General features: G+C 46.1%; 3 protein-coding genes across 14 annotated transcripts in view; 1 reads left to right on the plus strand and 2 right to left on the minus strand.

Annotated features, from left to right (window-relative positions):
- CNOT3 (CCR4-NOT transcription complex subunit 3) overlaps positions 1-7,560 on the plus strand; it is a 38,644-nt gene extending 31,084 nt beyond the window's left edge. For 7 of the 9 annotated variants that reach the window (XM_068115733.2, XM_068115737.2, XM_068115731.2 and 4 more), the window contains 12 exons: positions 2,709-2,928; positions 3,021-3,148; positions 3,293-3,355; positions 3,463-3,608; positions 3,817-4,088; positions 4,712-4,823; positions 4,933-5,107; positions 5,247-5,355; positions 5,494-5,683; positions 5,858-5,990; positions 6,739-6,864; positions 7,147-7,560. In XM_068115733.2, the coding sequence (XP_067971834.1) occupies positions 2,709-2,928; positions 3,021-3,148; positions 3,293-3,355; positions 3,463-3,608; positions 3,817-4,088; positions 4,712-4,823; positions 4,933-5,107; positions 5,247-5,355; positions 5,494-5,683; positions 5,858-5,990; positions 6,739-6,864; positions 7,147-7,245 (1,773 nt within the window). In that variant the 3' untranslated portion in view covers positions 7,246-7,560. Of the gene's footprint in view, positions 1-2,708; positions 2,929-3,020; positions 3,149-3,292; positions 3,356-3,462; positions 3,609-3,816; positions 4,089-4,711; positions 4,824-4,932; positions 5,108-5,246; positions 5,356-5,493; positions 5,684-5,857; positions 5,991-6,738; positions 6,865-7,121 lie in introns of all 9 variants that reach the window. The other 2 variants (XM_078779004.1, XM_068115734.2) reach the window with 1 other exon arrangement.
- Positions 7,561-7,637: 77 nt separating this feature from the next.
- Positions 7,638-22,196, minus strand: LOC137426815 (pyrroline-5-carboxylate reductase 1, mitochondrial). 2 transcript variants are annotated; one of them, XM_068115739.2, is made up of 7 exons: positions 21,931-22,196; positions 13,379-13,449; positions 13,117-13,296; positions 10,599-10,820; positions 8,699-8,791; positions 8,048-8,211; positions 7,638-7,960 (listed from the first exon to the last, which is right to left on the minus strand). In XM_068115739.2, the coding sequence occupies exons 1-7, from the start codon at positions 21,995-21,997 to the stop codon at positions 7,816-7,818; spliced, it is 942 nt and encodes a 313-aa protein (XP_067971840.1). In that variant the 5' UTR covers positions 21,998-22,196; the 3' UTR covers positions 7,638-7,815. The 2 variants fall into 2 exon arrangements, with proteins under 2 accessions (XP_067971840.1, XP_067971841.1); XM_068115740.2 differs by having other exon boundaries at positions 21,911-22,102.
- Positions 22,197-24,343: 2,147 nt separating this feature from the next.
- The window catches only part of LOC137426817 (transmembrane channel-like protein 7), a 52,707-nt gene continuing 50,667 nt past the window's right edge, over positions 24,344-26,383 (minus strand). For 2 of the 3 annotated variants that reach the window (XM_068115742.2, XM_068115743.2), the window contains exon 16: positions 24,344-26,340. In XM_068115742.2, coding sequence (XP_067971843.2) covers positions 26,230-26,340 — 111 coding nt within the window. In that variant the 3' untranslated portion in view covers positions 24,344-26,229. The remainder of the gene's footprint in view (positions 26,341-26,383) is intronic. The other variant, XR_013623612.1, reaches the window with a different exon arrangement.

Below are 26,383 nucleotides of genomic sequence, written 5' to 3' on the forward strand. Positions count from 1 at the left end.
CCCCTTGTGTCTTGTGTGTGTGTCCCCTTGTGTCTTGTGTGTGTGTCCCCTTGTGTCTTGTGTGTGTGTCCCCTTGTGTCTTGTGTGTGTGTCCCCTTGTGTCTTGTGTGTGTGTGTGTGTCCTTGTGTGTGTGTCCTTGTGTGTGTGTGTGTGTGTCCTTGTGCGTGTGTCCTTGTGCGTGTGTGTGTGTCCTTGTGCGTGTGTGTGTGTCCTTGTGCGTGTGTGTGTGTCCTTGTGCGTGTGTGTGTGTCCTTGTGCGTGTGTGTGTGTCCTTGTGCGTGTGTGTGTGTCCTTGTGCCTGTGTGTGTGTCCTTGTGCGTGTGTGTGTGTCCTTGTGCGTGTGTGTGTGTCCTTGTGCGTGTGTGTGTGTCCTTGTGCGTGTGTGTGTGTCCTTGTGCGTGTGTGTGTGTCCTTGTGCGTGTGTGTGTGTCCTTGTGCGTGTGTGTGTGTCCTTGTGCGTGTGTGTGTGTCCTTGTGCGTGTGTGTGTGTCCTTGTGCGTGTGTGTGTGTCCTTGTGCGTGTGTGTGTGTCCTTGTGCGTGTGTGTGTGTCCTTGTGCGTGTGTGTGTGTCCTTGTGCGTGTGTGTGTGTCCTTGTGCGTGTGTGTGTGTCCTTGTGCGTGTGTGTGTGTCCTTGTGCGTGTGTGTGTGTCGTGTGTGTGTGTGTGTGTGTGTCGTGTGTGTGTGTGTGTGTGTGTGTGTCCTTGTGTGTGTCCTTGTGTGTGTGTGTGTGTCCTTGTGTGTGTGTGTGTGTGTGTGTCCTTGTGTGTGTGTGTGTGTCCTTGTGTGTGTGTGTGTGTGTGTGTGTCCTTGTGTGTGTGTGTGTGTGTGTGTGTGTGTCCTTGTGTGTGTGTCTGTGTGTGAAGCGGGATTTGCTCTCGGCCCCAGATCCTCACTGGTCCAAAATTTTTTTTAGCTGATGGATAAAATGTTTTTATGCAGTTTCTCTTTTTACAAATGAAAATATCTATCTGGACATGGTCCAAACTTGGTAATGCGTTATATTTTTTCTAAAATTGCGTGATATAAAGGAGCGATCAAGGAAAACTGTGGAGTGAATCGTTTGAGTGAGTGGTGTGATGTCCCCTCCGCGTTAACAGTGTAAAGATGGCCGTGAGATGTTCCGTATAAGTAAATGGTGTAAGGAGAGCCGTGCCAAGTGAGTGAACAGTGTAAAGAAGGCCGTGAGTTGTTCCATGTGAGTTCCAAGGAGGGCCCCCTCCCCCTCTCCTACCTCATCCCTTCCTCCTCTCTGTTCTCCTACCCTAGCCTCCCCCTGCCCCTACCCCATCACCCCCACTCCCTCCTCATCCTGCTTTTCCTCTCTGTCCCCATCTCCCCTTCCCCCTATCATTCCCTATTCCTCTCCCTCGCCCCCTATCCTTCTCCTTCCCTCTCCCTCTCCTGCCCTCCCATTCCCCTTCACATCCTCCTCTCCAGACCTCCTCCCCCTTCCTTCCCCTCCCCTCCCCCCTACTCCCTTCCCCCACCTTCCTCCTCCCCTCTCCCCCCTCCCTAATCTTCCTTCGTCACTTCCCATCCCCCTTCCCTTCCCCCCTCCTCTCTCTTCCCCCTTCCTTTCCCTCCTCCTCTCTCTTCCCCTTTCCTCCCCTCCTCTGTCCTCCCCTTCCTTATCCCCCCTACTCCCCTCTATTCATAGTCCCGGCACAAAGCGACTCTGCGTTGCCTGGCAACGCCGGATACTTTTGCTGGTACACAATAATTAGCATGTGACAAGTTGGGAACGACATGTACTTTTTGAAAAGATGGTGTACCTTTTGTCACTATACTGTTTCTGAGAATGCCAATTACCTTTTCTAGCAAAGTTATTAAGGTCATTTTTGGTGGCCTTGCTGGTACCGAAGCCTCGTAGGAGACGAGCTGTTGAGCTCAGCAGAGTAAATCGTGATTTTTATTTCATCTTTGTACGTTACCTTTTTATAGTGAGGACATAAGCGTCCAGAAATATTTTGTCGTACTACTGCTTAAGTAATAAGCCTCGAGCCAAATGTCTGTCCTTTATTTATTTTCTTCTTCTTCTTCCTTTTTGTCTTCTCAAACTTGATCTCCTGCTTGACTGTAATTTGGAAACACAATTTACAATATGTGGCAATATTTCGAACTAGAAGTTCTTCTTCCTTCTTTTTCTTCTCATCAAACTATATTACCTGCTCGCCTGTGTAATTTGTAAACTCAACTTGCGATGTCGCAATATGTCAGACAAGAAGGCATAACATTGCAAGCAAGAGGTTTGGTACTTTATTATTTGTTTTATTACATTTTTGTCTGACAGAATGTCGCAGAGGTACCGCACTTGCTTCTCGGCTGTCTCATCTGGATTTGATTATTGACCCACCTATAAGGTGTCAGATGCTTTACAGGCAGGGGGTTGCATCTCAAAGTATTCTGTCTGTCGGCTGTCCCATCTACTTGCATCAGTTAGTGAATGCTAAGGATTCGACGGTGCTTTTCGATGAAGAGTAGACAAGTTATTGCCGGCACACTTGCCAAAATCCTGTTCTGATTTGTTGTGGTTCTGGAAGCCCACTACAACTACTAGTCCCTGTGGACAAAAATGGGCTATGACAACCTACCTTTTGATTGAAGGCACATGATGATGATCATTAAATGTATTTATTTGTCTGCCTGTCGGTTTTCCTCCTCCCACCCCTCCTCCCCCTTCATTTTACATGCCCATGTTGAGAGCAGAGGTGTGACCGCATGGACACGCTGAAAAGGCTGCTGGAGAGGCATCGCTGGCATATTGGCAAGCTGGAGACCCTGTTACGAATGCTGGACAATAGCACTGTGGGTGTTGATGCCATTCGAAAAGTGCGTGATGATGTCGAGTATTATGTAGACTCTGCTCAAGACCCAGACTTTGAGGAGAACGAGTTCATTTATGACGACATCAACATGGACGAGATCAGTGAGAAACCATGTTGATTGCCACTCTTTCTGTTCACGATAACAGTGAAGTTGCTGCATCGCGTTTGCTAATTCGCTGCTGCTTCCATGCAGACCTGGCAGCGACGGCGCTGTTGGCTACGTCCCCTGTGGGGAACATTCTGAATGATGAGGAAGTGTTTAACCAGTCGAGCAGCACTCCAACGTCCACCACCTCAAGCTCTCCAGTACCTGCATTAACTGTGAGTGACTTTCCCAAGACTAATAAATATGTTGCTTGTTTTGTTTGAATCAATCAATTTGTGGCTCTGGTCCACCATTGATTAATCGCTGTGACTTGGGCTGTAGCACAGGTGAACCCCAACCTGTTTTGCATTCCTGTACAGGAAAACCATGAAAACCATCATGATAAGCGGAGGAGCAAATCTACAGACAGTGAGTCTCTACAGGTAAATGATGCTTGACGTTTGTTATTTTGCAAAGCTCTGCTTGTCGGTTAAAAAAAACTGACATCCCTCGCGCTGTCCACAAACCTTACGCTTTCCTTCTTCCCCAGTCACCGGGTAAGGCAGTGCTGGGCAAGGGGCTACATGGTGTGGCTGGGACTGTGGTGTCACCTGTGGCTCAGCCACCAGTACCTAGGTCTAGGTCAGACACCATTCCGACTGGTGGCAAGGGCCTGACCAGCAAACCACAGCCTGCGTCAGTACCAAGAGCCTCCCTGTCTTCTGCAATACATCTCTATTCATCCTTCATTACACAAAAGACCACATGTTTCCCTACTTTCTTCACCTCTGTACTACGCTGTTCGCTTGTCCAGGCACCTGCACTACCCCAAATCTCCATCGCATTAACAGCTCATCAGCAACACCATCTCTTTCTCAACAGGTATCTTGTCCCCTTTCCCCAGGCCACAGCCTGCGCTCATATCAACCCAGGGACCAGCCTACGCTGCCGCCGTAGCGGGTGGAACAGCGTGGGGTGGAGCTGGGAGTGCATGGGCGGCTACGGGTTTGACCAGCAGTTTAGCGAGTCCTTGGGCAACCAACGGGCCCAATGTTGCGGGGGTAGTTACGAGTGGAGCGATGAATGCCAGTCAACCTCGGCCAAGGAGTAACCCTGCCCCAGCGACTACACCTGTCCAACAACAGCAACAGCAACAACAGCACAATGGTGGAACTAGTAAGGGGATGCTTGTCTTTGTGGTGTTTGGGTGTTTCATGTGGAGTGGATGGAAGAGGAATTGTTTTATTTTCTTCGGGTTAGAGGAATGTTTGCTGTGCTTCTTTTAATTGGCAGAATTTTAATACCCGTAGCAAGTGGCCCTGAGGAATTTGAGTCACCCATAATATCATGAACAGGTACCACTTGTAGAGACTATTCTACGTGAGCCTGGGATATTACCTCCTTAAAAATCTAGTTTGCTCACCAATTGTCCCCCGCATCTCTGACAAGGTCGGAGACTGGGACATTAAGATGAGCTTCATACGTCCACGACCGATCATCCGTCCATGTACTTTTGTGTACACGATATTTCAGAACCCTTGAATATTTCACTTTTATATTGCAGATATCTATTCCTCATGATGTTATCTCAACCTCGTTATATAAATGGGCACCGCTGGATTGGCTGAATTATGTTGCCATGGAAACAATCTCAGTAACTTTTCTGGCAGCACAGTGTGAAAGAAACCTAATAGTACTGGTTAAAAAGGATGAGGGGAGGGGTGAGGGGTTGAAATAGAATCACAGGATCAGGTGTATAGTGTGTTTTACCCTCCTTTTCAATTGAAATTGCCCCACAGGTTACAGCTCCGTTGTCGCAGAGAGTTGCTCCGAGCCTCCACTTACCCCAACCCCAGCCGAAATCACTCCTTCCTCACAGCCTGTTCCTCCTGCTCCGTCTCCAATTCACTCGTAAGTAGTCTACTTTTCCCCTTCTATACAAGATTTGTGTCTCCTATCTATGGAGCATTGACCACAGCACCATGCTCTGCTCAAAGCACCCAGTTTTGCCATCCATCAGGAAAGAACAGGAATCTACTCGTGACCTCAGTCCTTCACCAGCAGCTGTCCCAGCTTCATCCCCTGAGGCTCCGAGCATTGCATCGACCCCAGACCCCCCTGAGTTGAAGAACCCAGCAGAGTTAAGGAATGGACCACAAAGTATAACGCCTGCATCATCGGACCCTTCCAGTCAGGTGAAGCTAGTTTCGAGCTCCTTCCATGCACACTGCAGTTCCACATGCAAACCTTGAACCAATGTTGAGTGTAAAGTGCATTCAGTTTTATTCCAAATGTCTCAGCAATGTTCAGCACATTCTCCCTCATTACTGTTAGGGTGACGGACATGATTCACTGAGCTCTCTAAAGAGCATGGCAGAACGAGCGGCAGTGAGTGCAGGACTGGAGTCGCAGGTTCAGTCGCTACAAATATCCACCCGCTCAGGTAAGCTATTGACCTCATATTCTCACCCACAACTCAGCCACTTATACCAGTAGCCAAAATACACTCTACGGCTCATTCTTGAATAGCTCCGCTCTCCACCGCTTGCTCTTCTCCCCCTCCCCCATTTTCCTGGCACAGATGTGTGTAATGGCGGTGTACCACCAGCGCCCACAGTGCCAGCTGCTCCAAAGGAGGTGCACATGGAAGCGATGTTGGGTGTTTGCCCATTGGGAGTCACATCTTTGGGAAAGGAGCAGGTGTACCAACAAGCCATGCTCGATGCTTCCTGGCACCACATGCCACACCCCTCTGACTCTGAGCGAACCAGGTAAGGGCCGAAAGCAAGTTGTCGTGCAACCTAGATTGCACGAGCTGATTCTTTCTTGGCAGAAATGTGCTCCATTTCTGTGGGATGACCAGTTGGTCAGTATTCTTTTAATTAATAGAAATGTTGCCCTTTTCTTTGCACAAAAACGTGCTTAACCTTTCGACCTCTACGCAGGCACTACCTTCCCAGGAATCCCTGCCCTACACCGCCTTACCACCACCGGTTACGTCCTGCCCATTCCGATACGCTAGAGTTCTACCAACGCCTGTCCACAGAGACTCTGTTTTTCATCTTTTATTATCTCGAGGTTTGTGTGTTTGTGGAACCGGTCTTCACATTCATTCTCAATGATCCGTGAACATGCATCCATCATTCGTAAGTCATGCCAGTTATTAGTCTCACGCCGAAGGGGATGCGAGACTATTGTAACGTGCGTCTGTCTGCATCTATATATTTTCACTTTAAAAATGTTTTTCTCTCCAACCGCTTGTCCGATTGATGCAAAACTTTATACATAGGTGGGACTTTCCCATGGGGAATATTTTATTGCTAACTCCAATGCCATAAGGGCACATGGTATGGCAGCCATATTGAATTAAAGGGGAAAAAACTGGATATCATTTTCACCGAAACTGCTCAATGAAAAAAATGGAAACTTGCCCTATGTCATCAACTGTCCACGGGGTATATAGGGTGATAACGATGACATCATCTGTGAAGTGGTATTCCAGCCATAATTTGTTGAATTGAAATTCTTGTTAGAAAAATCTGAAACTTCATATATCTGATCTGACCCGATGTGAGAGAAAAATTAAATTTATGACGTTCATAACTTATGAAACTATGTGACGTAATAGGGTGCATGGATGATACGGTATATGGGCCATAATAGCAATAACAGTAGCGTGTTCAGTTAACGATGGTATTCTTGCTCAGATGTTCAAATTACATCTTACTTCATGGGCAAGACTGTGCTTGCGCTGTACGAGTGCCGTTCTCGTTCTCTGTGGGATATTTTGACCTGCTACTTGAACGTACATTGTGTGTGTCCCCAGGGAACAAAGGCCCAGTACTTGGCAGCCAAGGCACTGAAGAAGCAGTCCTGGAGGTTCCACACCAAGTACATGATGTGGTTTCAACGGCACGAGGAGCCCAAAACCATAACGGATGAATTTGAGCAGGTAACGGCTTCCTACAGTCCGTGACCCAAAACATTTTGTCTCGATCATACAAAAAATGTTTTTGGGCTTTGGCTGTTTTTGCTGTTGATGTTTCAGCCTTCATTGGATTGGTTAGTGCAATGAGAAAGTTTTATTTATTTTTCATCTCGTTTCTGCAGTCATGGTAGGTGTGAAGCAGGTGGAAGAACAATTACAAAATCTATTGTAGAGTGTAATGTCGCCCATTTTCCCATTGCTGTGATAACTGTATGGATTAGGCCTCCGTTTTGCGCGTGCGTACAGGGCACATACATCTACTTTGACTATGAGAAGTGGGGACAGCGCAAAAAGGAAGGTTTCACGTTCGAGTATCGGTACCTGGAAGATCGGGATTTGCAGTAGAGGAAAATGGCAGCACTCGTTCCCAACCGGCACTCGCAAATACCTGCACTGGATTTTCCCGGGCGCTGGAAGCTGTCGGTCGGCGCGTTTAACGACGGCGGGTTGGGGAGGGAGGGGTTAAAAGCTCTCTTTTTTGTATATTATGTACCTTTGTGACTTTTTTTAAAGAAGAGAAAGGCAGAAAAAAAAGTGCACATAAAATAATGTATGGGGAAAAAAAAAAGGTTCCCAACATGTACATTTCCAAAGTGCAGGAATGGAAGTATTTAGATCTTGTAAGAAAAAATAATAAAAGTCCTTCCTTTTGCAACATCAGCACAAGACTCTGTTTATGAATTTCGGCATCGTTCGTTCACATGTCGATCTTTAGTTAGATAATCGATGTGACGCCATTAGAAGCAACAATGGACTGTTTTAATTGGGTATAAACATTGTGACACGGTAATCAAGTCGTGGTGAAATAATGTTGATGAGCTCTTCTAACATGGGATTTGTTTATAATGCTGGAAGTTTTAGTGGGGATGATGACGACGACATGTACACAAGGTGGAACTTAGTGGGGTACAAGGCCTAACTCTTCTGGAAGCTTCCTGGGTACTTTTTACTGAAGATTGTGATCCCAGCTTTTTCTGCGTTCTCCTTCACTTGGCTCAATGTTGTCTTTTTGATGGCCGCGGGAGACACCGTCTCCTGCTCCGCCATCAGCTGCAACTCCCTGCGAAAACGACAGGTGATGCAAACCCTCATGGAATGGAAAAGTAGAAAGGTTGATTACCATGTTGGTTGTCATTCGATGCCGTACCTCGTCCGTTTGCACGAAGCCTCGACGGCATTGATGAGGAGGCTCCGAAAACCGCCGCTTTCGAGGAGGTGCAGGGCATGGATTGTTGCTCCACCAGGAGAGCACACTTCATCTTTCAACTGTCCAGGATGCTGTTCTGATGCCAACAACATTTTGGCAGCACCCTGTGGAGTGCAGGATCAATAGGAGGGGTGCAGGGAGGGAGTTTTTACACAAGGGTATCAACTCGTGCAAAAGACATAAACGACATTGAGGTGAAGTAGTTGCTGTGAATTTGGATTTAAAATATTTTTTCTTGTTTTCATAGTTATTCAAGATTAATGTGATTATGCGCAAGCTGCGTGCAGGATGATGAAATTGAGAAACTTTGGTATGCCCCTTACTTGACTTGCAAGTGCATCAGAAGACTATGGACAAATCCACTGTTATCCCCGTTATGGATTCCCGCCCCCCTGCCCAAACCACATTTGTGCCTTTTGGTTTATACCCTCTTATTTGAACTTTATAAGCTGTGCCACACCACAATTCCATTTTATCTCATCATTGCTAGCATCTTTATAGTTTGCCTTTGCAGAGCATGGGTTTGCTTGTATTGCAAAAACAGGACTACAGTAGTTGTGTTAAGTGTGGATCGTTACAAAACTGACAAACCAGCAGGGTCTGTGCCCCAAGTCTGATGGCAAGGCGACGTGGAAGCCCCATCTTTACTCCTCCATCTGCAAGTGCTTCAGCTGCTGTGAATGCCTGTGGATGTCATGGTAAGTGAAAGGTTGGTTGTTGAGTAATAAGGACCCCCTCTTTTACCCCCTGCGCATAACATCGGCGGCACAGCCTCCACTCTTCCTTTCCCATTATGAATACTGTACTATAACCAAACAGGGCGCCGCTCGCTCTCACTCGGCTAGTGCTAAACCGAACATGACATTGCAAGACCACAGAAGCACTGTCTGTGTAACAATGCAATTTCTTAATGTACAATTATTGAATCGGTCAGCAAAGCTGGAAAATCTTCAGTTGATTCTCCTCCTTTTTTTCCGAGGAGTATTTGAATTGGGAATTAATTAGATTAGGTTTGTTCGTAAAGCGAGAGGAGCGCCTGGGCAGCATTGAGCTCGAGCAGAAAGAACACCATACATGCTCCTTTAGACATGAGGATTCTTTTGCAACTTCAGCGATTTGTCTTCCTGGTATTTTTGATTTGTCCACCTGGTCATTACTTCTGGAGGACTCCATGTTTTACCTTTGGGTTCTTGATCGGCTGTGAAAAGCATAAATTTGTCATGTCGTTTTCGCAGCCACTGATCGACCCACAAAGGCAAGACTTTGCTGATTACACAAATTGCTGACAATTTCACCGAAGTTGCATTTTCCTCTCAAGACCGTAAAGCGTATAATTTTGAACATGTGATTAGATGTAATAATTCTCAAAAAAAAAATATCAATTGTGGTTTGTTTTTCCTTTATGATGTCAAATTGTATACCTATTGATTCCACTGTGTATATAATTCGTATTTCTGATGTTCTGCTCAAAAGCAGGTTGAGTACTGCCAAAGCATTCTGGGTGGTTTCCGTTACCTTCCCAGCAGAAGTTATGGCACGAATTTTGCAATTTGTTCAGGGTTCCGGTGATAGCTCACATACTCTTCCCGAAGGACACTGGAATATTTAACGTCCACCAGCTTATGCCGGCAGACGTAACACCCAGTTTGATGTCAATCCAAGGGACGGCACACACTTATTAATGAAACGCCGGGATGACCGTTTATAGCTGGGTTGGGATTCAAACCCAAGCTAGAGAGCTTAGAGGCGAGTGTGTGTACCTCGAGGCCATGCTGTCCGTCCTGTTTATATAACCCTGCAATGAAATGTCTTGCTGTGAGATGGTGAGGTTGCAGTGTGGTGATCTTATCCTGCTGCCAATTTGAACTTGTGGCACTTTATCTTGTTTTGCATCAAACATCTCGGAGAATGGCAAGGCTGGCTGGATGGCCTAGGCTCTAGAGGTACACACACACACTCACCTATAAGCTGTCTAACCTGGGTTTGAATCCTGACCCAGCTATAAGCTGTCATCCCGATGTTTCCCCAGCAGGATCAATGTGTGTGCCATCCCTCGGATAGACATTAAACTGGGCATCCAGTCCACCAACATTAGTTGGTGGGCGTTAAAGATCCCACAGTATCCTTCGAATAATAGGCGAGCTATCGCCGGCACCATGGCCAAATTACAAAATTGTTGCCCTAACCTACAGAGGGCATTACATCGGCGGCACAGCCATGACCACAGCCAATAATGCAACCCCGCAGCCTTGAGCTGCATATAAAATAAATGCCCAAGGCAGTCACCCGGACGACATTAATTACATCCTGCAGAAAATTGAAGGGTAAGAATAATCTTCCAGTGTTGAAGACATTGGAACCATGAGAGTGAACCAATTTCTTAAGGCTAGGTATATAGCAGTGATATACTGTAATGCGGAAGTAATTGACCAAATTGTGCTCACTGGTGAGAGCATTGGTTAATAACTGCACAGGAAAAATGATTGCTCACATAAGCTGGGCCCGAGCCACTGAGTCCTGTGGCTGCGTTGATAAGATCTTCTTCGACCTCGGTGCAAAATCCGACGCTGCTCATAAGCTTCTCAAGCAGACAGCCGTCATCGGGCTGGGCGTACGTTCCGGCTGCGTATACCGTCGCGCCGTGTCGTACTAGTACGGGCGTGTTCGGCATTGCACGAAGAACACGAGGATTCACCATGTATTGAAGAAGTTTCTATGGAAATGAAAAGATCGGTTGAAAGTTAGAAAAAAACAAAAGATTGCATCTATTTGTGGATTTGCTGAATTATTGAGAATGGGTGAGGGTGGCATGAATAGTACTCGTGCATTAATGTTTTGGGTGGAGAAGGTTTCTCCATAAGTATCTAAAATCTGTCTTGTTAATAAAACTAGAGCGGGGTGCGGTGCAGCGTACTCATTAGAACAAGGTAGAATAGTTTACGTCTTGTATCCCACTGACAGGCCAGATCTGGATCTTCACCAAAATCTAATCAATTCGTTCTTGTCACACACCCCAACTGTCCACCAAATGTCCGAATTCTTCCATAACTGTTTTGAGATATCCTGTCGTAACTTTTTGAGGAAATTCTATATCTTTGATGGATATCTCATCTTGCCCTCTCTACCCTCCCCAAGCCACTCCAGGTCTTACCCTTTCCTTGAGAACCCCCGCTCACCCTCCCAAAGGCCATGTTAGTTGCCCACCTGCATTCTTTAGTCCCCTTGTTATCCCAACTGTGGAATTGTCTCACGTTGTCTCGTCCTCCCCACCTGTCACAACCTGATGCGCTCACCAAGCACATCCACGATCACTTCTCCATTCGCTGATTCGTTCCCATTCTGTTTCTCTCCAGGCCATTGTTACTAGTTTATGTTATTCCTCCTTCCCTCCTTGTGTATGCCGAGCCCCCATCCCCACTAACCCTTGGTAGTTTGAACCTGCCGCCCTTCTCATTTAGCTCCTCCAAGATCCTAGAGCCTTTTATAAAATAATTGGTCGATGTTTTTTAGCACTGGATATTTTACAGGATTCTTCTTTACGACTCAACTTTAAAATGTTATTCTAAATAGTCTTTGCAATTTAATGAGTTATTGATCAAATTTTAGAAAATGCCAAAGTTCAATGGTATTCCCAAGAAATTGCGCAATAGCGAAAGTGCGTCCTCTCCGATATTCCTTTGACGTTTTAAGGTCCTCCGATACACAGGATCAGTGATTCTGTGACTGGCCTTGTAGAATTGCCCTCGCTGCTGTGGATTCGATTTCTCTGACTGTTCACGGGAGATTTCCAAAGTCTACGAGTCGTCGTTAACATCCTGATGCTCATTCAAGATGGTGGGCTTCCACCATCGTACAAAAATGGAAATGGAAGGTCATTACAAGAAACCCAAATATGGTATTCATACCTCTCCAAAAGACTGAAGGAACTAATGCTATCTGTTCTGATATATCACATTGATTGTTGCTATAAATCCATCAAATTTCTTGAAAAAACAATGGACGTTGTGTGTTGTGTTAACTTCCACAACCCAAATCTTAAGGATTTTTGTAACAAGAAATGGGAAATTACACCGCTGTTTTTTAATGGTTTAAAAAGTAGGCAACTAGAACAGCACTCGGTAGAGCGCAAACCTACGCCAGGCTGAACAGTTTGTTTTCTATCCCACTGATAGGTCGGATCTGGATTCTAACCTGAACCAAAATCGAATCGGCTTGTTCTCGTCACCAAACCAACTCATTCACCAAGATTTGTCATAATCTGACCATAACCTTTTGAGATATTGTGCCACATATTATTTTTTGGCCCCATCCCTCAATGAAGAATTACTTCAGAAAAATATGTAAAAACACATCCGGATCCATATTTTCACCACAATCGATTTGATTCGTCCTTATCACACACACCAAACTCATCCACCAAGTTCAGTCCGAATCCATCCGTAAGCTTTTGAGATATCGTGCTCACACAAACAGACAGGGGTGAAAACATAACCATCGGTGATGGAGGCAACTATCTTTGTAAAACCGGGCAATATATAAATTGTCATTGATGAACGAATGACTAAAAAGTAAATATCCAATCAGCTGAGGACACAAAAGTCAAATAGCCCATAATGAACCTGAGCGGTCGCCACACAAGGCACAGGTGCATTCGCCACAGGGGGAAGCACTACATTTTAATGGGGGGGGGGGGGGGGGAAGGAGGTGGGTAGATAGGGTTAGCCTTAAAAGGGATGTTTTTTTTTTTTGTTTTTTTTTTTACATATTAGACAAATATTTTACACACACAGACACAGACACACACGAACGAGAAATTCGATGAGGTTGTATTTTCTGCTTATAATACGTTTCTGCACATAAAGATGTTGAGCTGATTGAAAATATAGACAGCATCAGATATAGTTATTCTGTGATTATGAAATGTTATCATTTTCACGTTGATGCATGAATAACTTTTTTTTCTTTTTTTTTAAGTGATTGAAATGCAAGAAGACCAAAGGTTGTGAAACCTTCTCGATGGATGCGATTGTGACTCCAGCTGCCACTGACACGATGAGGTGCCGATCCCCAAGCTCTGGCCCAAGCTCGTCCAGCACGAAGGGCACGATCGGTGGCTTCACGGCCAAAAAAAGGATGTCGCTCCGTTCCATTGCTTCCCTGTTGCTTCGCGTGCAGTGAACTCCCAATTTCTGTGAACGTATTACTCAAATAAGGATTTTTATTGTAAAGCCACATTTGTAAATAGATTGTAAACACTTGAAAAGATCTTACCCGGAATCCGGCCACAGTAGGCAGATTAGGGTCCGGGGAACTCGCTGTCATCTTCTGTGCACTCACAACACCTGCAGAATATGGTTCGGTAAACATGATGCAAATTAAAAGGTGTTGTTCATTCCTGCTCGACTATGGCTCTCTTGTCCACCCCCATGTTGTATTCGTACCTTGATCTTCCATTTGCGTGGCGGTACGCTTTTATTCCACTCCTGCCTTACCTTGCTTTATAAGCCAGACTGTTTCTTGTCCCCCCCCCTCCCTTCCCTAATACTTCATTCCTCAGCTCTTTGTGTGAATGGTCACCATCTTCCAGTGCCGAGTCACCCACACATGCCACTCTCGATCTCCTCTATTGGTGTTTGTGGTGCTCGTTTGCCAGGGATATATTTAGCCTCCTTTGGTCTAAGTTTCCCCTCTCGTCCAGGTCACCCTTCCTTCCCATTCATGCTAATTCCACCTAGCTTTTCTGGCTTCCTCCTCCACTCCCACATTTTTCGAGTTCTACCTACCCAGTCCTCTCATGCCGCCGATACTCAAGTGCAGAAATGTCAATCAATCCTACAAATGTGCAAAACCCTTGCCTATAAAGCAGAGCTACAGTGCCTTCAGAAAGTATTCACACCCCTTGATTTTTTTTTCCACATTTTGTATTGCAGCCTTTCATAGAAAGGTGTGTTTCTTTATAAGTCGTGGCCAATCAATTGAATTGGCCACAGGACAGGTGGACTCCATTAAACTTGTAGAGACATCTCAAGGATGATCAAAGGAAATTGGATGCACCTGAACTCAATTTGGTGTGTCATAGCAAAGGGGTTGAATACTTCCTGACTCGAGGGATTTCCTGCTTTTCATTTTTAATTAATTTCTAAAAAAATAAAAGAAAATTCCACTTTGCCATTGGGGGGTATTATGTGTAGATTAGTGTCAAAAAATCTCGATTTGATCCATTTTTAATTCAGGCTGCAACACAACAAAAAGTTGAAAAAGTCAAGGGGTGTGAATACTTTCTGAAGGCAATGTATATGGCGAGACAACAAATCACAGCACTTAGCCTTAAACCAACTGACACTTGCCCTCCCCCATCACCTCCCCTTCTGCTCCCCCATTGCCTCCTTCTCCGCTCCCCCATCACCTCCCCTTCCGCTCCCCCATTGCCTCCCCTTCCGCTCCCCCATTGCCTCCCCTTCTGCTCCCCCATCGCCTCCCCTTCCGCTCCCCCATCGCCTCCCCTTCCGCTCCCCCATCGCCTCCCCTTCCGCTCCCCCATCGCCTCCCCTTCCGCTCCCCCATCGCCTCCCCTTCTGCTCCCCCATCACCTCCCCTTCCGCTCCCCCATCGCCTCCCCTTCCGCTCCCCCATCGCCTCCCCTTCCGCTCCCCCATCGCCTCCCCTTCCGCTCCCCCATCGCCTCCCCTTCCGCTCCCCCATCGCCTCCCCTTCCGCTCCCCCATCGCCTCCCCTTCCGCTCCCCCATCGCCTCCCCTTCCGCTCCCCCATCACCTCCCCTTCCACTCACTCGTGTGCTGTGCCTCCCTAAATGCTGCCACCATCTGCCCATTTAGTACTTCAACATCTGTAGTCGCTGTTCAAACTACTCTGATCTCTCCAGCCAGGTTTTTTTTTTTTTTTTTTTTTTTACTTGATGTAGTGTGCCTTTGTGAAACTTTCCTTGAACACGACGTACCAGACTCCTCATTTATTTTCATGGATATGTTGTCTACCCTGCTGCATTGGAGGTGTTGTCACTGTCTATTTGTAATGCCCTCTCCCACACCCTTTGTGAGTACCCTCTGCTGAAATAAGCCACTTCCTATCTGTTCAACGTTGCACTCTCTGCCTCCGTTGTGGTCATTTTTCTGCCACCAGGCCTGAATTGCTATTTCAGGGCTCTATTACTTCTAAGCATCTCACTAACAAGTTCTCACCCTGTTTGATCGAGCAATGTCAAACTTTCCTGGTGACATATCTTGCACATCATCCACTGCTCTCGGCTCTTCAGATCATATGCTGGTGGAACTGTTCATTTAATTGGCCATCTTCCCTGAGCCACCAGTGTTGTCGTTTCTGGCAGTTCAACAAATGTACCAGCCAGGTCTAAGGTCGGCCATCTCTTGCAAAGACTGGTCTTCCATATCTTTGGCTACAGACATGCATGGTGTGTGGATCTCTTTGCACAATATCTATCTATCTCAAATGTATTCCTTTATTACCTGCGCCACCAAAGGTGGATGGAGGTTATGTTTTCTCCCCTGTCTGTTTGTCCGTTTGTTTGTGAACAAAATATCTCAAAGTTGTGGACGGATTCGGACGAAATTTGGCAGCGATTTAGCGTATATGACAAGGACGAAATTATTCGATTTTGGTGAAGATCCGGATTTGGATCCGGCTTCTAGAATTTTTAAGTGATTCTTCACCGTTGGGAGATCGGACCAAAAACGATACATAGCAGGACGAAACTTGGTGGACAGGTTGGGTGTCTGACAAGGAAGAATCGATTCAATTTTGGTGAAGATCTGAATATGGATTTAGACATGAGAATTATTTAAAATTTTAAGTGATTCTTCACCATTGAGTGATATGGCCAACTGAGTGACGTTCTAGTTACACACTTTTATGTAATTTAATAAACTTCATGTTAACTTCGTTTGTCCCGTTTCAAATCTTTGAGCCGTTCGTTTTCTAGGTTCCATGCGTCCTTGAGAGCTGAAATTTGGCCCACGGTCCTCTTTTCTGGTACATTTTCATCGATCAAAATAATAATAAAAAAATTGGTTTAAAACTTTTTAAAAAGAAGTGTGTAGCCCTAAAACATGTTTTTTCGTTTACTTGTTCCTTCACATCTCGATCTCTACTGTCTAACATCCAGTCCATAGTGTACACAAACTTGTATTGAAGCAGTGGTGAGAAAACTACTGGGCTTCTTTACCTGGAAGGTGAATCCATTCGTCAGAACCTGCAGACACTTTGCAAATACAGCAATCTATGTATCTGTCATTAGAAGAGAGCAAATATCCAACAGCAAGTTTCCATTTAATGTTTATTTGTTTTTGTTTTTTTTATGTTGAAAAAAAAATATTTGGGATTTAATTTATTTATTGCAATTTTTTATGTTGAGATCAGACCCATTCAGTCCATCCTTCATCCTCCTAATCTTCGTGGCACCTGGTTTTAAATTAAAACGAGTAACGTGACTATCACCAATATGCCTCCATGTAGTCCCTGTCCGTGACAACTGGTAGATGCCCTCGTTGACTGTCCTAAAAATAAACAAGTTTGATTTAAATCCCTTCAGCTGTTCTCAAGTATCACATTTTTAACCAGACATGACAAGTTTCATATTGATCAGTGAAACGGTTTCGGAGGAGTTTTCGTCCCCCGTCGCACAGCGGAGCGAAAGGGGGACTATGGTTTTCCCCTCTGTCCGTGCGGGCGTGCGTAAGCGAAGGACCGCATTCGAATTTGGTGTGTGGGTGCAACCCACGTCAAAATCCAAGATGGCCGCCGCCATGTATGTCTGATGCCATGTATGTCTGAACCTTGTGAGCGGAATATCTTAAAAAATAAGCGAAGTACCAACTTCTAATCTGGTGTGTGGGTGTATCTAGGCACAAGCAAGAACGCTGTTTAAAATTGGGTCACCACGTCAAAATCCAAGATGGCCACCACCATGTATGTCTGAACCTTGAGCGGAATATCTTGAAAGCTAAGCGAAGTACCAACTTCTAATCTGGTGTTTGGGTGTATCTGGGCACAAGGAAGAAGGCTATTGAAAATTGGGTCGCCACGTCAAAATCCAAGATGGCCGCCGCCATGTATGTCTGAACCTTGTGAGCGGAATATCTTGAAAAATAAGCGAAGTACTAACTTCTAATCTGGTGTGTGTATCTCGGCATAAGGAAGAACGCTATTGAAAATTGGGTCGCCACGTCAAAATCCAAGATGGCCGCCTCCATGTATGTCTGAACCTTGTGAGCGAAATATCATATCATAGCATGTTTTCTGCGTCTTCCACTTTGTCAACTCACATCACTTCACCGACGGGGGATCTAGGCGTAACGCTTGTTAAATATCGTATCTCAAGCTAATATTGCTGCCAAACCACGTTACATATGACATCAAAATGTCCACTCTGCATATGTATGGGTAGGGGGTCACATTTTAAAAGTTTCGTGTTGCTTTTTTGAGGTTCGTTTTTATATCTAAGATGGCTGCCAAACCATGTAGCCTACAACGTCATCATTTTCAAAATATATGCAGCAATGGTGTTGGATGATATTTGTAAAATTTTGCATCGATAGGGTAAGTGGTTTCTGAGATATAATTTAATATTTTCCTTCAATACAATGTAGCTGCCACACCATGTGACCGATGACGTTTTTGTGATTTTTTTTTTTTTTTTTTTTTTTTTGTATACAAGATCGAGGCTCGTGAAAGAGCTAACATTTATCACACAAAAAATCAAACAGACACACAAAACATATAAGGGTAGCGGTAGACAAGATGGGGAGAGATGGGGAAGCACAAACAACATTTGAGAGCAGGGACATCGGGAGATCTGTGGGAGGGAGAGGGCTTGGGGGGAGGAGGCGTGGGAAGGGGGGGGGGGGGGATTCACTTTAACTTTTAATCGCCATGCTTAGTCAATGACACACGTAAAGTTTCAAGTCGACCACTTCGGTGGTTTGGGAGATGTTTTTTTAAAGATTAAATCCAAAGGTAAATTTTTAAGGTCAAGTTTTAGGTTAAATCCACTATGGAAGGTGGATGAAGTTATTCCTATCCTGAAGAAGGGTGCCAAGACAGACCCTCTGACCTCGAGGCTGGTTGAACATTTCCCATAATCAACAAGATAATAGGATCTATAATTTCATCAGCCCTCAAGGCCTATTCTCAAAATCTTTAAAGTCAGATCAGCAATTTGATTTCCATCTTGGCCACTCCAACTGACGTACTCCTGCCAGCTCAGCAATGGATGGGTGCTGTGAATCTTTAGCAAGAGTTCTCTCACTGGATATTTCTTGAGCATTTGACATCATCTACCTCGGTTCTGGTTTCCTCCACCTGTGATGCTGGTTTATGAGTTTCTGGATTTCTCCAGCTCAACAAAGCGAAGTTTTCCGGAGCAGATACGTTGTGTTTTTATGCCTCCGCCGACGAAGCGTAGGCATTATGTTTTTCTTTTTGTTTTTTTTGTTTTTTTTGTATACTGAATCGAGGCTCGTGAAAGAGCTAACATTTATTTCACAAACAAATCAACCAGACAAACAAAATATACAAAAAGAGGGAGCGGAAGACAAGAGGGGGAGAGAAGGGGAAGCACACAACCACAACATTTGAGAGCAGGGAGAAGTGTGGGAGGGAGAGGGCTTGGGGGCAGGAGGTGTGGGAAGGGGAGAGGGGGGGGGGGGGGGTATAAAACACAAGGGGACCGAAATTAGCGGGGGTAGAAAAGATCAAGGTTTTGGATGGGGGAGGATAAGAGATGGTGGTGAACAGCTGTTTTAAAGACCTGGAGGGTGGAGTGGGATTGAAGAGAGTGAGGGAGTTTGTTCCAGAGGCAGGAGAAAAGAGGAATGAAGGAGTGAAGGTGAGCAGAAAGTCTTGATTTTGGCAGTTTAACCATAAGAGGGTTGCAGGCAGATCTTGTGCGACCTGTAGGAATATTTGCGGGACAGAGCCCAGAGAGGGCTGGGGGGCAAGGCCAGAGAGGAGTCGGTAGAAGACGGAAAGACCACCAACCTGCCTGCGGTGAGTGAGTGAAAGGCCCTTGGAGTTAGCTTCATCGCGGGAGATTCCAATGATTCTGAACGCTTTGGTTTCAACAGCGTGAAGACGAGCTAGGTGTGAGGCAGGAGCACCAGCCCAGAGGGGAGAGCAGTATTCCATAGAGCTGCGGATGAAAGCTTTGTATGTGGTGAGGAGCTCAGGTGTGCCAAGGAAGGACTTCACACGACGGAGGATGCCCAGTCGGCGACTGGCTTTGGAGGCCAGATTTGAAATGTGGTTTTCCCAGGAAAGATCATGGCAAATAGTGAGACCCAAAAGCTTGAGTGACAGAACTTCTTGGAGAGGATTATTCAGAAAGTGGATGGGAGGGTTTTCCAGTCGGTCTTTTCGGAGAGACATCGTAAGAGTGTGAGATTTATCAGGATTGAAAGACATGTTCCATTTGTTTGCCCAGTCTGTGATTTTGTCCAGGTCTGCAGAGAGTGAGGAGGCTGCAGACTGCCGATCTGAGGGATGAGGAATGGAGCGACAGAGTGCTTTCATTTTTTCAGGTTGTCCGTCCGTCCGACCATAATAGGATTTCGTAATCGCGATAACTTGGGAAACCTTCGTCAAACTCGGTGCAGGTATGTATAATGAGGTCATGATGAACTGATTAGATTTTTGGGGGCATGAGGTCAAAGGTCAGAGGTCATGTTAGGTAAAAAATCCTGTTACCGCGATAACTCATGAACCAGTGATGGGATTCTGACCAAATTTGGTACAAGTATGTAGAATGATGTAAAGGTTAATTGATTAAATTTTGCCATCAAAGGTCAGAGCTCATGTCAGGTAAAAATGTGATACTTGAGAACAGCTGAAGGGATTTAAATTAAAACTTGGTACAGGTATGTATAATGATGTAAACACACAGTTATGGTTATGCTTTGGCCAATGGCATCCAGGGTCGTGTTCTCAACTTGCTGATTTAGTTTCTTCTTGCTCATGAATCAGTGTTGTCGTCAACGGAGTCCTCTTCCTGAGCTGTGGAGGCTGCTGTCTGTCCAGGTATTGTCCTGGACTCCACCCTGTTTCTGTTTATGAATAATTGCATCTTCGCCTCCTTGGAAAACCCTCTACAGCACTTTGTAGTTAACTGCTCTGTGCCAGAAAGTCCCTCACACCACTGACAGGTAGACTACAGTCACACCCTTGTCTTCTTATCTGGGGAAATACAAATGGTCAATCACCTGAAATGTCATTAAATACCTCCAAGTCTTATCTGCTCACTGTCTGTGTCCATAGAAGATATAAAAGGATTTTTGATGCAGGAGGCCATTTGGCCTATCATGATTGCCTTTTATCAACATGCACACAGGCTCCATCAATATTGTGACCCCTCCAGGTTACCTCTGCAATGAACCTCCAGCAGAGGTACAGTTTTGGGAGCTCCTCGACTAACAACCTGCCATGAGCTTTCCTAATATTTAAACTGGATGTCTCTTGGAATTCGATGTAGAGCCAAATCATTTCTTGACTACTCTCAGGCCTTAACAGTGAACTTAAAGCCTACATCCGCAATGCTTAGGACTACAGGTCCCCTTATGTGGACTGTTTGCTGCCAGATGTCACCTTTTGCCCCTAGAAGCAGTGGCATTGAAGTCCCCAAGACTAATTGTGGTGATTCTGTATGAAGGTGAATGGTTGGGCCTGGTCCTCTCCCACCATGGACCACTTTCATGTCGCTTCATACCGAGTATAATCCCACCCCACTCTCATCCCTGCCAGGTCAGTTGTTCAGCTAGCAATCCATACCTCGTTGTCCTTTTCATTTTCAAATACAGGCTAACTGCTCACCTCTACTTTTTTGTCCCCCTCCTCCCGACTGTGAAATTGCCTCCCATCTCTGTCCAATCATGTTCTTCTCTCCCCTCCTTAAAGATGATCCTTTTGCATAACACTTTTGCTCTCGGTCACGTGCGCTTTGTCCACATTTAAACCCTTGTTAGGTTTTCCTGTCCGCTGTCCTTTTGTTTACTTTTGCCCTGTTCCATTGTCATTTTAAATTTGGTTATACAAAGATCTGGGCTCGTGGCAGCGGGGGTAATGAATGAACATTGGGGGATGGGGGATGGGGGGCGGGGGGGAGAGAAAGGTAGGCGAGGACCCGGTAACCTACACGTGAGCACTGGGTTAATGGGGTGGAAGAGATTGCAGGTAGGGATGGGTGGTGCCATTCGAGGGTGGTGTACCGCTTGCTTTAAGCCCCGAGGGGTTAAGAGTGGAATTGAATGCCTCCAGAAGGTAGTTTGTATGACGGGGAGAAAACGGTTCAATTGGCCGTTAACTCTGGATTTAGGAAGTTTAACCTCAACCGCTGCTAATCCATCTTGTCCATTGTTTGATGTATCATGAGTCTCAATTTCTGCAAAATAAAATGAGTTGCAAGACACGAATGTGAAAACCACTTGGTCTTACACTTTGTAGGGTTATCGTTTGGGCCGGGGGGGGGGGGGGATTGGTGGAGGGGCAGCCTCTATTAATCAAGCAGAAGACCTCTGATAGTATATTAGAAAAGAATCCTCAGCTTTGGGTGTTCTTAGGAGGCTAACCCCCGCTCTCGCAGGGAAAATGGCCTTAAAATGCCTGTTTGGGGTTATTATAAGTACTCTGTACAAAGTTGGCACAACTCGACTCAAAGTAGCAAATGTTCAATCGACAGACGAGGGTCGACAAGTTCGTTTTGTATTCAACATCTACAGGAGGAGGTACACGTGCTCGGTCAAACTTTCTAATCCCAGAGTACCTGGTTCCACCACTCACTGTGCACTCATCGTACCCACCAGCCGCGACGAAGCCTCTGGCCAGTGCGAACGCGAGCTGTCCGGCTCCGATAAAGCCCACGCTCATCTTCGCAGCTCTTCCTCGGGAGTTACGATTCTTCTTTCGATTCTTCACTCTGTTTCTTTCTGCTCGTGCTGATTCCGCTTTTCTTCGTTTACCCTTTTCTCCTCCCTCTCTGACGTACGGCCCTGCCAGATGAAGCGGAGCCCCCACCCTTTTGGTGGGGGCTCCGTCCAACCTTCCCTGCGATGGCTCCCACCGATTGTCGACGTGGCCGTTTGCTGGATGAGTTCTTTTGTGACATTGCTCATTCCTACAAAGGCTTCATTAAAAAGTGTGTGCATGTATATACATATATGATATATCATCGAGCTGCAGATGTAACATGGTGCACCCTGATGTGCCAACTACGTATGTGAGGCTTTCTAGCTGTTCTTCTTCTTCCTATTTTTTTAATCCTTTTTTTTATTATTCTTTTTTTTATACAAGATCAAGGCTCGTGTAAGAGCTAACATTCATCACAAAAAAAAAACTGACATAAAACATGATAAAGGGAGCGGAAGACAAGATGGAGAGCAGGGACATCGGGAGATCTGTGGGAGGGAGAGGGCTTGGGGAGAGGAGGCATGGGAATGAGGGGGGAGGGAAAATGGCCTTAAAATGCCTGTTGCCTTAAAAATGCCTTAAAAATGATAAAGGGAGCGGAAGACAAGATGGAGAGCAGGGACATCGGGAGATCTGTGGGAGGGAGAGGGCTTGGGGGGAGGCGGCATGGGAATGAGGGGGGGGAGGGGAGGGGGAGGGGGGGCGGAGGGGGGAGGGGAGGGGGGGAGGGGGAGGGGGGGGGAGGGGGAGGGGAGGGGGAGGGGGGGAGGGGGAGGGGAGGGGGAGGGGGAGGGGGAGGGGAGGGGGAAGGGGAGGGGGGAGGGGGAGGGGGGGAGGGGGAGGGGAGGGGGAGGGGGAGGGGGGGGAGGGGGAGGGGAGGGGGAGGGGGAGGGGGAGGGGAGGGGGAAGGGGAGGGGAAACACATGGACACTGCTCGGACTTCCAGGAAAGAAGTCGGAATCTTCTTCGAGCGAGATCACAATCCAATAAATGCCGTTTCGTTTACAACAATCCAGGGCGGTAAAATAGAACATGCAACTTCGGAATGCCGGAAAAACAGTCAAAAAAAGGTTTCGTTTGATAAAGATTAAAGGAAGGAGCAGCATTCAGGATTTATTGAGTAAAGTAATTATTACAATGTGAACGATGGTAAACGCTTGTAAATTCCAGGTACAACTCGAGGGGAGGGAGGTACGAAGAATCAAAAGGTTCTTGTAAACCTCAGCTCCAACGATGGAAAATCACCGAGACAACACTGCCTGGCAACAGCCTCAGATGACTCCGAACAACCTTTGCTCTCTGATCTCTGACAACAAGACCTTCTGAACAACAAGTTAGTCAAAACACACACGCCCAGGTGTTGAACTTTGCTGTCAGACACGTGGAACCGGGTGCATTGGCAAGATGACCCCTGGATCAAAGGTCTGGAGGAAGATCAAAACAAAAAGCTTGTACCAGTGGCAGGCCCTGGTTTTACCCATCAGGCAGGCCCTGGTTTTACCCATCAGGCAGGCCCTGGTTTTACCCATCAGGCAGGCTCTGGTTTTACCCATCAGGCAGGCTCTGGTTTTACCCATCAGGCAGGCTCTGGTTTTACCCATCAGGCAGGCTCTGGTTTTACCCATCAGGCAGGCCCTGGTTTTACCCATCAGGCAGGCTCTGGTTTTACCCATCAGGCAGGCTCTGGTTTTACCCATCAGGCAGACCCTGGTTTTACCCATCAGGCAGGCTCTGGTTTTACCCATCAGGCAGGCTCTGGTGTTACCCATCAGGCAGGCTCTGGTTTTACCCATCAGGCAGGCTCTGGTTTTACCCATCAGGCAGGCCCTGGTTTTACCCATCAGGCAGGCCCTGGTTTTACCCATCAGGCAAGCTCTGGTTTTACCCATCAGGCAGGCTCTGGTTTTACCCATCGCTGGAGGACTTTCAAATGTATACCTGCAGTGTTGCATTTTTCTGCTAAGGGGTTGAGCTGGCAGGATAGTTGAGGGGTACACACACAAATCAGATATCGAGCCGGGGCTCGAACCCTGACACGGTTATAAACTGCCATCCTCGGGTTTCATGGGCATGGGTGCCGTCCCTCGGATAGATGGTAAACTGGGCTGCCGGGGTTTAGTTGGTCAATGTTAAAGATTCAACGGCATCCTTCATGAAGAGTGACTGACCCGACCTTCACTAAATAGGTTCCTGCTCTAAGTTACCCGAGGGAGTGGGGGGTACTGCATCAGCAGCATCCCAGTAAATCATGCCACCCGCAGCTGTGTGCTGCACACAAAACAAGTAGCCATGCGTGGAGGAGGGAACTGGTGCTTTAAAAATGATATTTCCATACCTAACCTCCATTGCATTCAGCCCCTGTAACAGGGCATGCCAGGCTTTACCTTTACCCCACATTCTCAATGTAAAGGACACCACAGGCCAGGAAAGGCCCTGATTCACAGGTTAAGCTTCACAGAAAGAGAAAATGCATTGGAATAATATTCAAAAGTCAACGACATGCCCTACAGCAAATTTTAGAACGGACAATAAAACAAAAGTATACAATCCCTTACAATGGGTGAAGCTACGAGGTTTTTCTGATGCAGAAATGAAAAATACCAGCAGCTGCTTTTGGGAAGTGGAGGAAGTGATGGGCACAGAGAAGCTGCTGTACCTAATGTGATCTGTACCTGATGTGATCTGTACCTGATGCGATCTGTACCTAATGTGATCTGTACCTGATGCGATCTGTACCTGATGCGATCTGTACCTGATGCGATCTGTACCTGATGCGATCTGTACCTGATGCGATCTGTACCTGATGCGATCTGTACCTGATGTGATCTGTACCTGATGTGATCTGTACCTGATGTGATCTGTACCTGATGTGATCTGTACCTGATGTGATCTGTACCTCATGTGATCTGTACCTCATGTGATCTGTACCTGATGTGATCTGTACCTGATGTGATCTGCACCTGATGTGATCTGTACCTAATGTGATCTGTACCTGATGTGATCTGTACCTGATGTGATCTGTACCTGATGTGATCTGTACCTGATGTGATCTGTACCTGATGTGATCTGTACCTGATGTGATCTGTACCTGATGTGATCTGTACCTGATGTGATCTGTACGTGATGTGATCTGTACCTGATGTGATCTGTACCTGATGTGATCTGTACCTGATGTGATCTGTATGTGATGTGATCTGTACCTGATGTGATCTGTACCTGATGTGATCTGTACCTGATGTGATCTGTACCTAATGTGATCTGTACATGATGTGATCTGTACATGATGTGATCTGTACCTGATGTGATCTGTACCTAATGTGATCTGTACATAATGTGATCTGTACATAATGTGATCTGTACCTAATGTGATCTGTACATAATGTGATCTGTACATAATGTGATCTGTACCTGATGTGATCTGTACCTGATGTGATCTGTACCTGATGTGATCTGTACCTGATGTGATCTGTACCTGATGTGATCTGTACCTGATGTGATCTGTACCTGATGTGATCTGTACCTGATGTGATCTGTACCTGATGTGATCTGTACATAATGTGATCTGTACGTGATGTGATCTGTACCTGATGTGATCTGTACCTGATGTGATCTGTACCTGATGTGATCTGTACCTGATGTGATCTGTACCTGATGTGATCTGTACCTGATGTGATCTGTACGTGATGTGATCTGTACCTGATGTGATCTGTACCTGATGTGATCTGTACCTAATGTGATCTGTACATAATGTGATCTGTACATGATGTGATCTGTACCTGATGTGATCTGTACCTAATGTGATCTGTACATAATGTGATCTGTACCTAATGTGATCTGTACATAATGTGATCTGTACATAATGTGATCTGTACCTGATGTGATCTGTACCTGATGTGATCTGTACTTGATGTGATCTGTACCTGATGTGATCTGTACCTGATGTCAGGGCAGTTTACCAGGCAGGGCCTCAAGAAGTATGTACCTCCCTTTGGTGAGGACATTAGGCTGACTGTCTTATCTACTCGAATTCACTTGTAGATACTGAAAATACTACAATGCCAATGCTCTTCAAAAATTCTTGTTTTGGTTCAAGCAGCATGTAGCAATGGAGTCGTGCTCATCATGAGCTGAGAAATCTCAGCTGTGAAAACGTGGGATTTGACGTCACGTGGGATTCCGCTCGCATCGGCATCCTAATGCCTGCGCCGAACGAAACTTTTCTTCTGAGCAAAACTACTCTTGGTAGCCACGCCGCTGTTGGCTGCGTTGATCCTCTCGAGCAAAAATGCACGGTCCTTTCCGAGCTGAAAAGCAACGATGAGCGGACTAAATTATGACGGGAAGAAG

The sequence above is a fragment of the Myxine glutinosa genome, chromosome 5 (assembly GCF_964187855.1).
Source record: "Myxine glutinosa chromosome 5, kmMyxGlut1.1, whole genome shotgun sequence".
Classification (NCBI taxonomy): Eukaryota; Metazoa; Chordata; class Myxini; order Myxiniformes; family Myxinidae; genus Myxine; species Myxine glutinosa.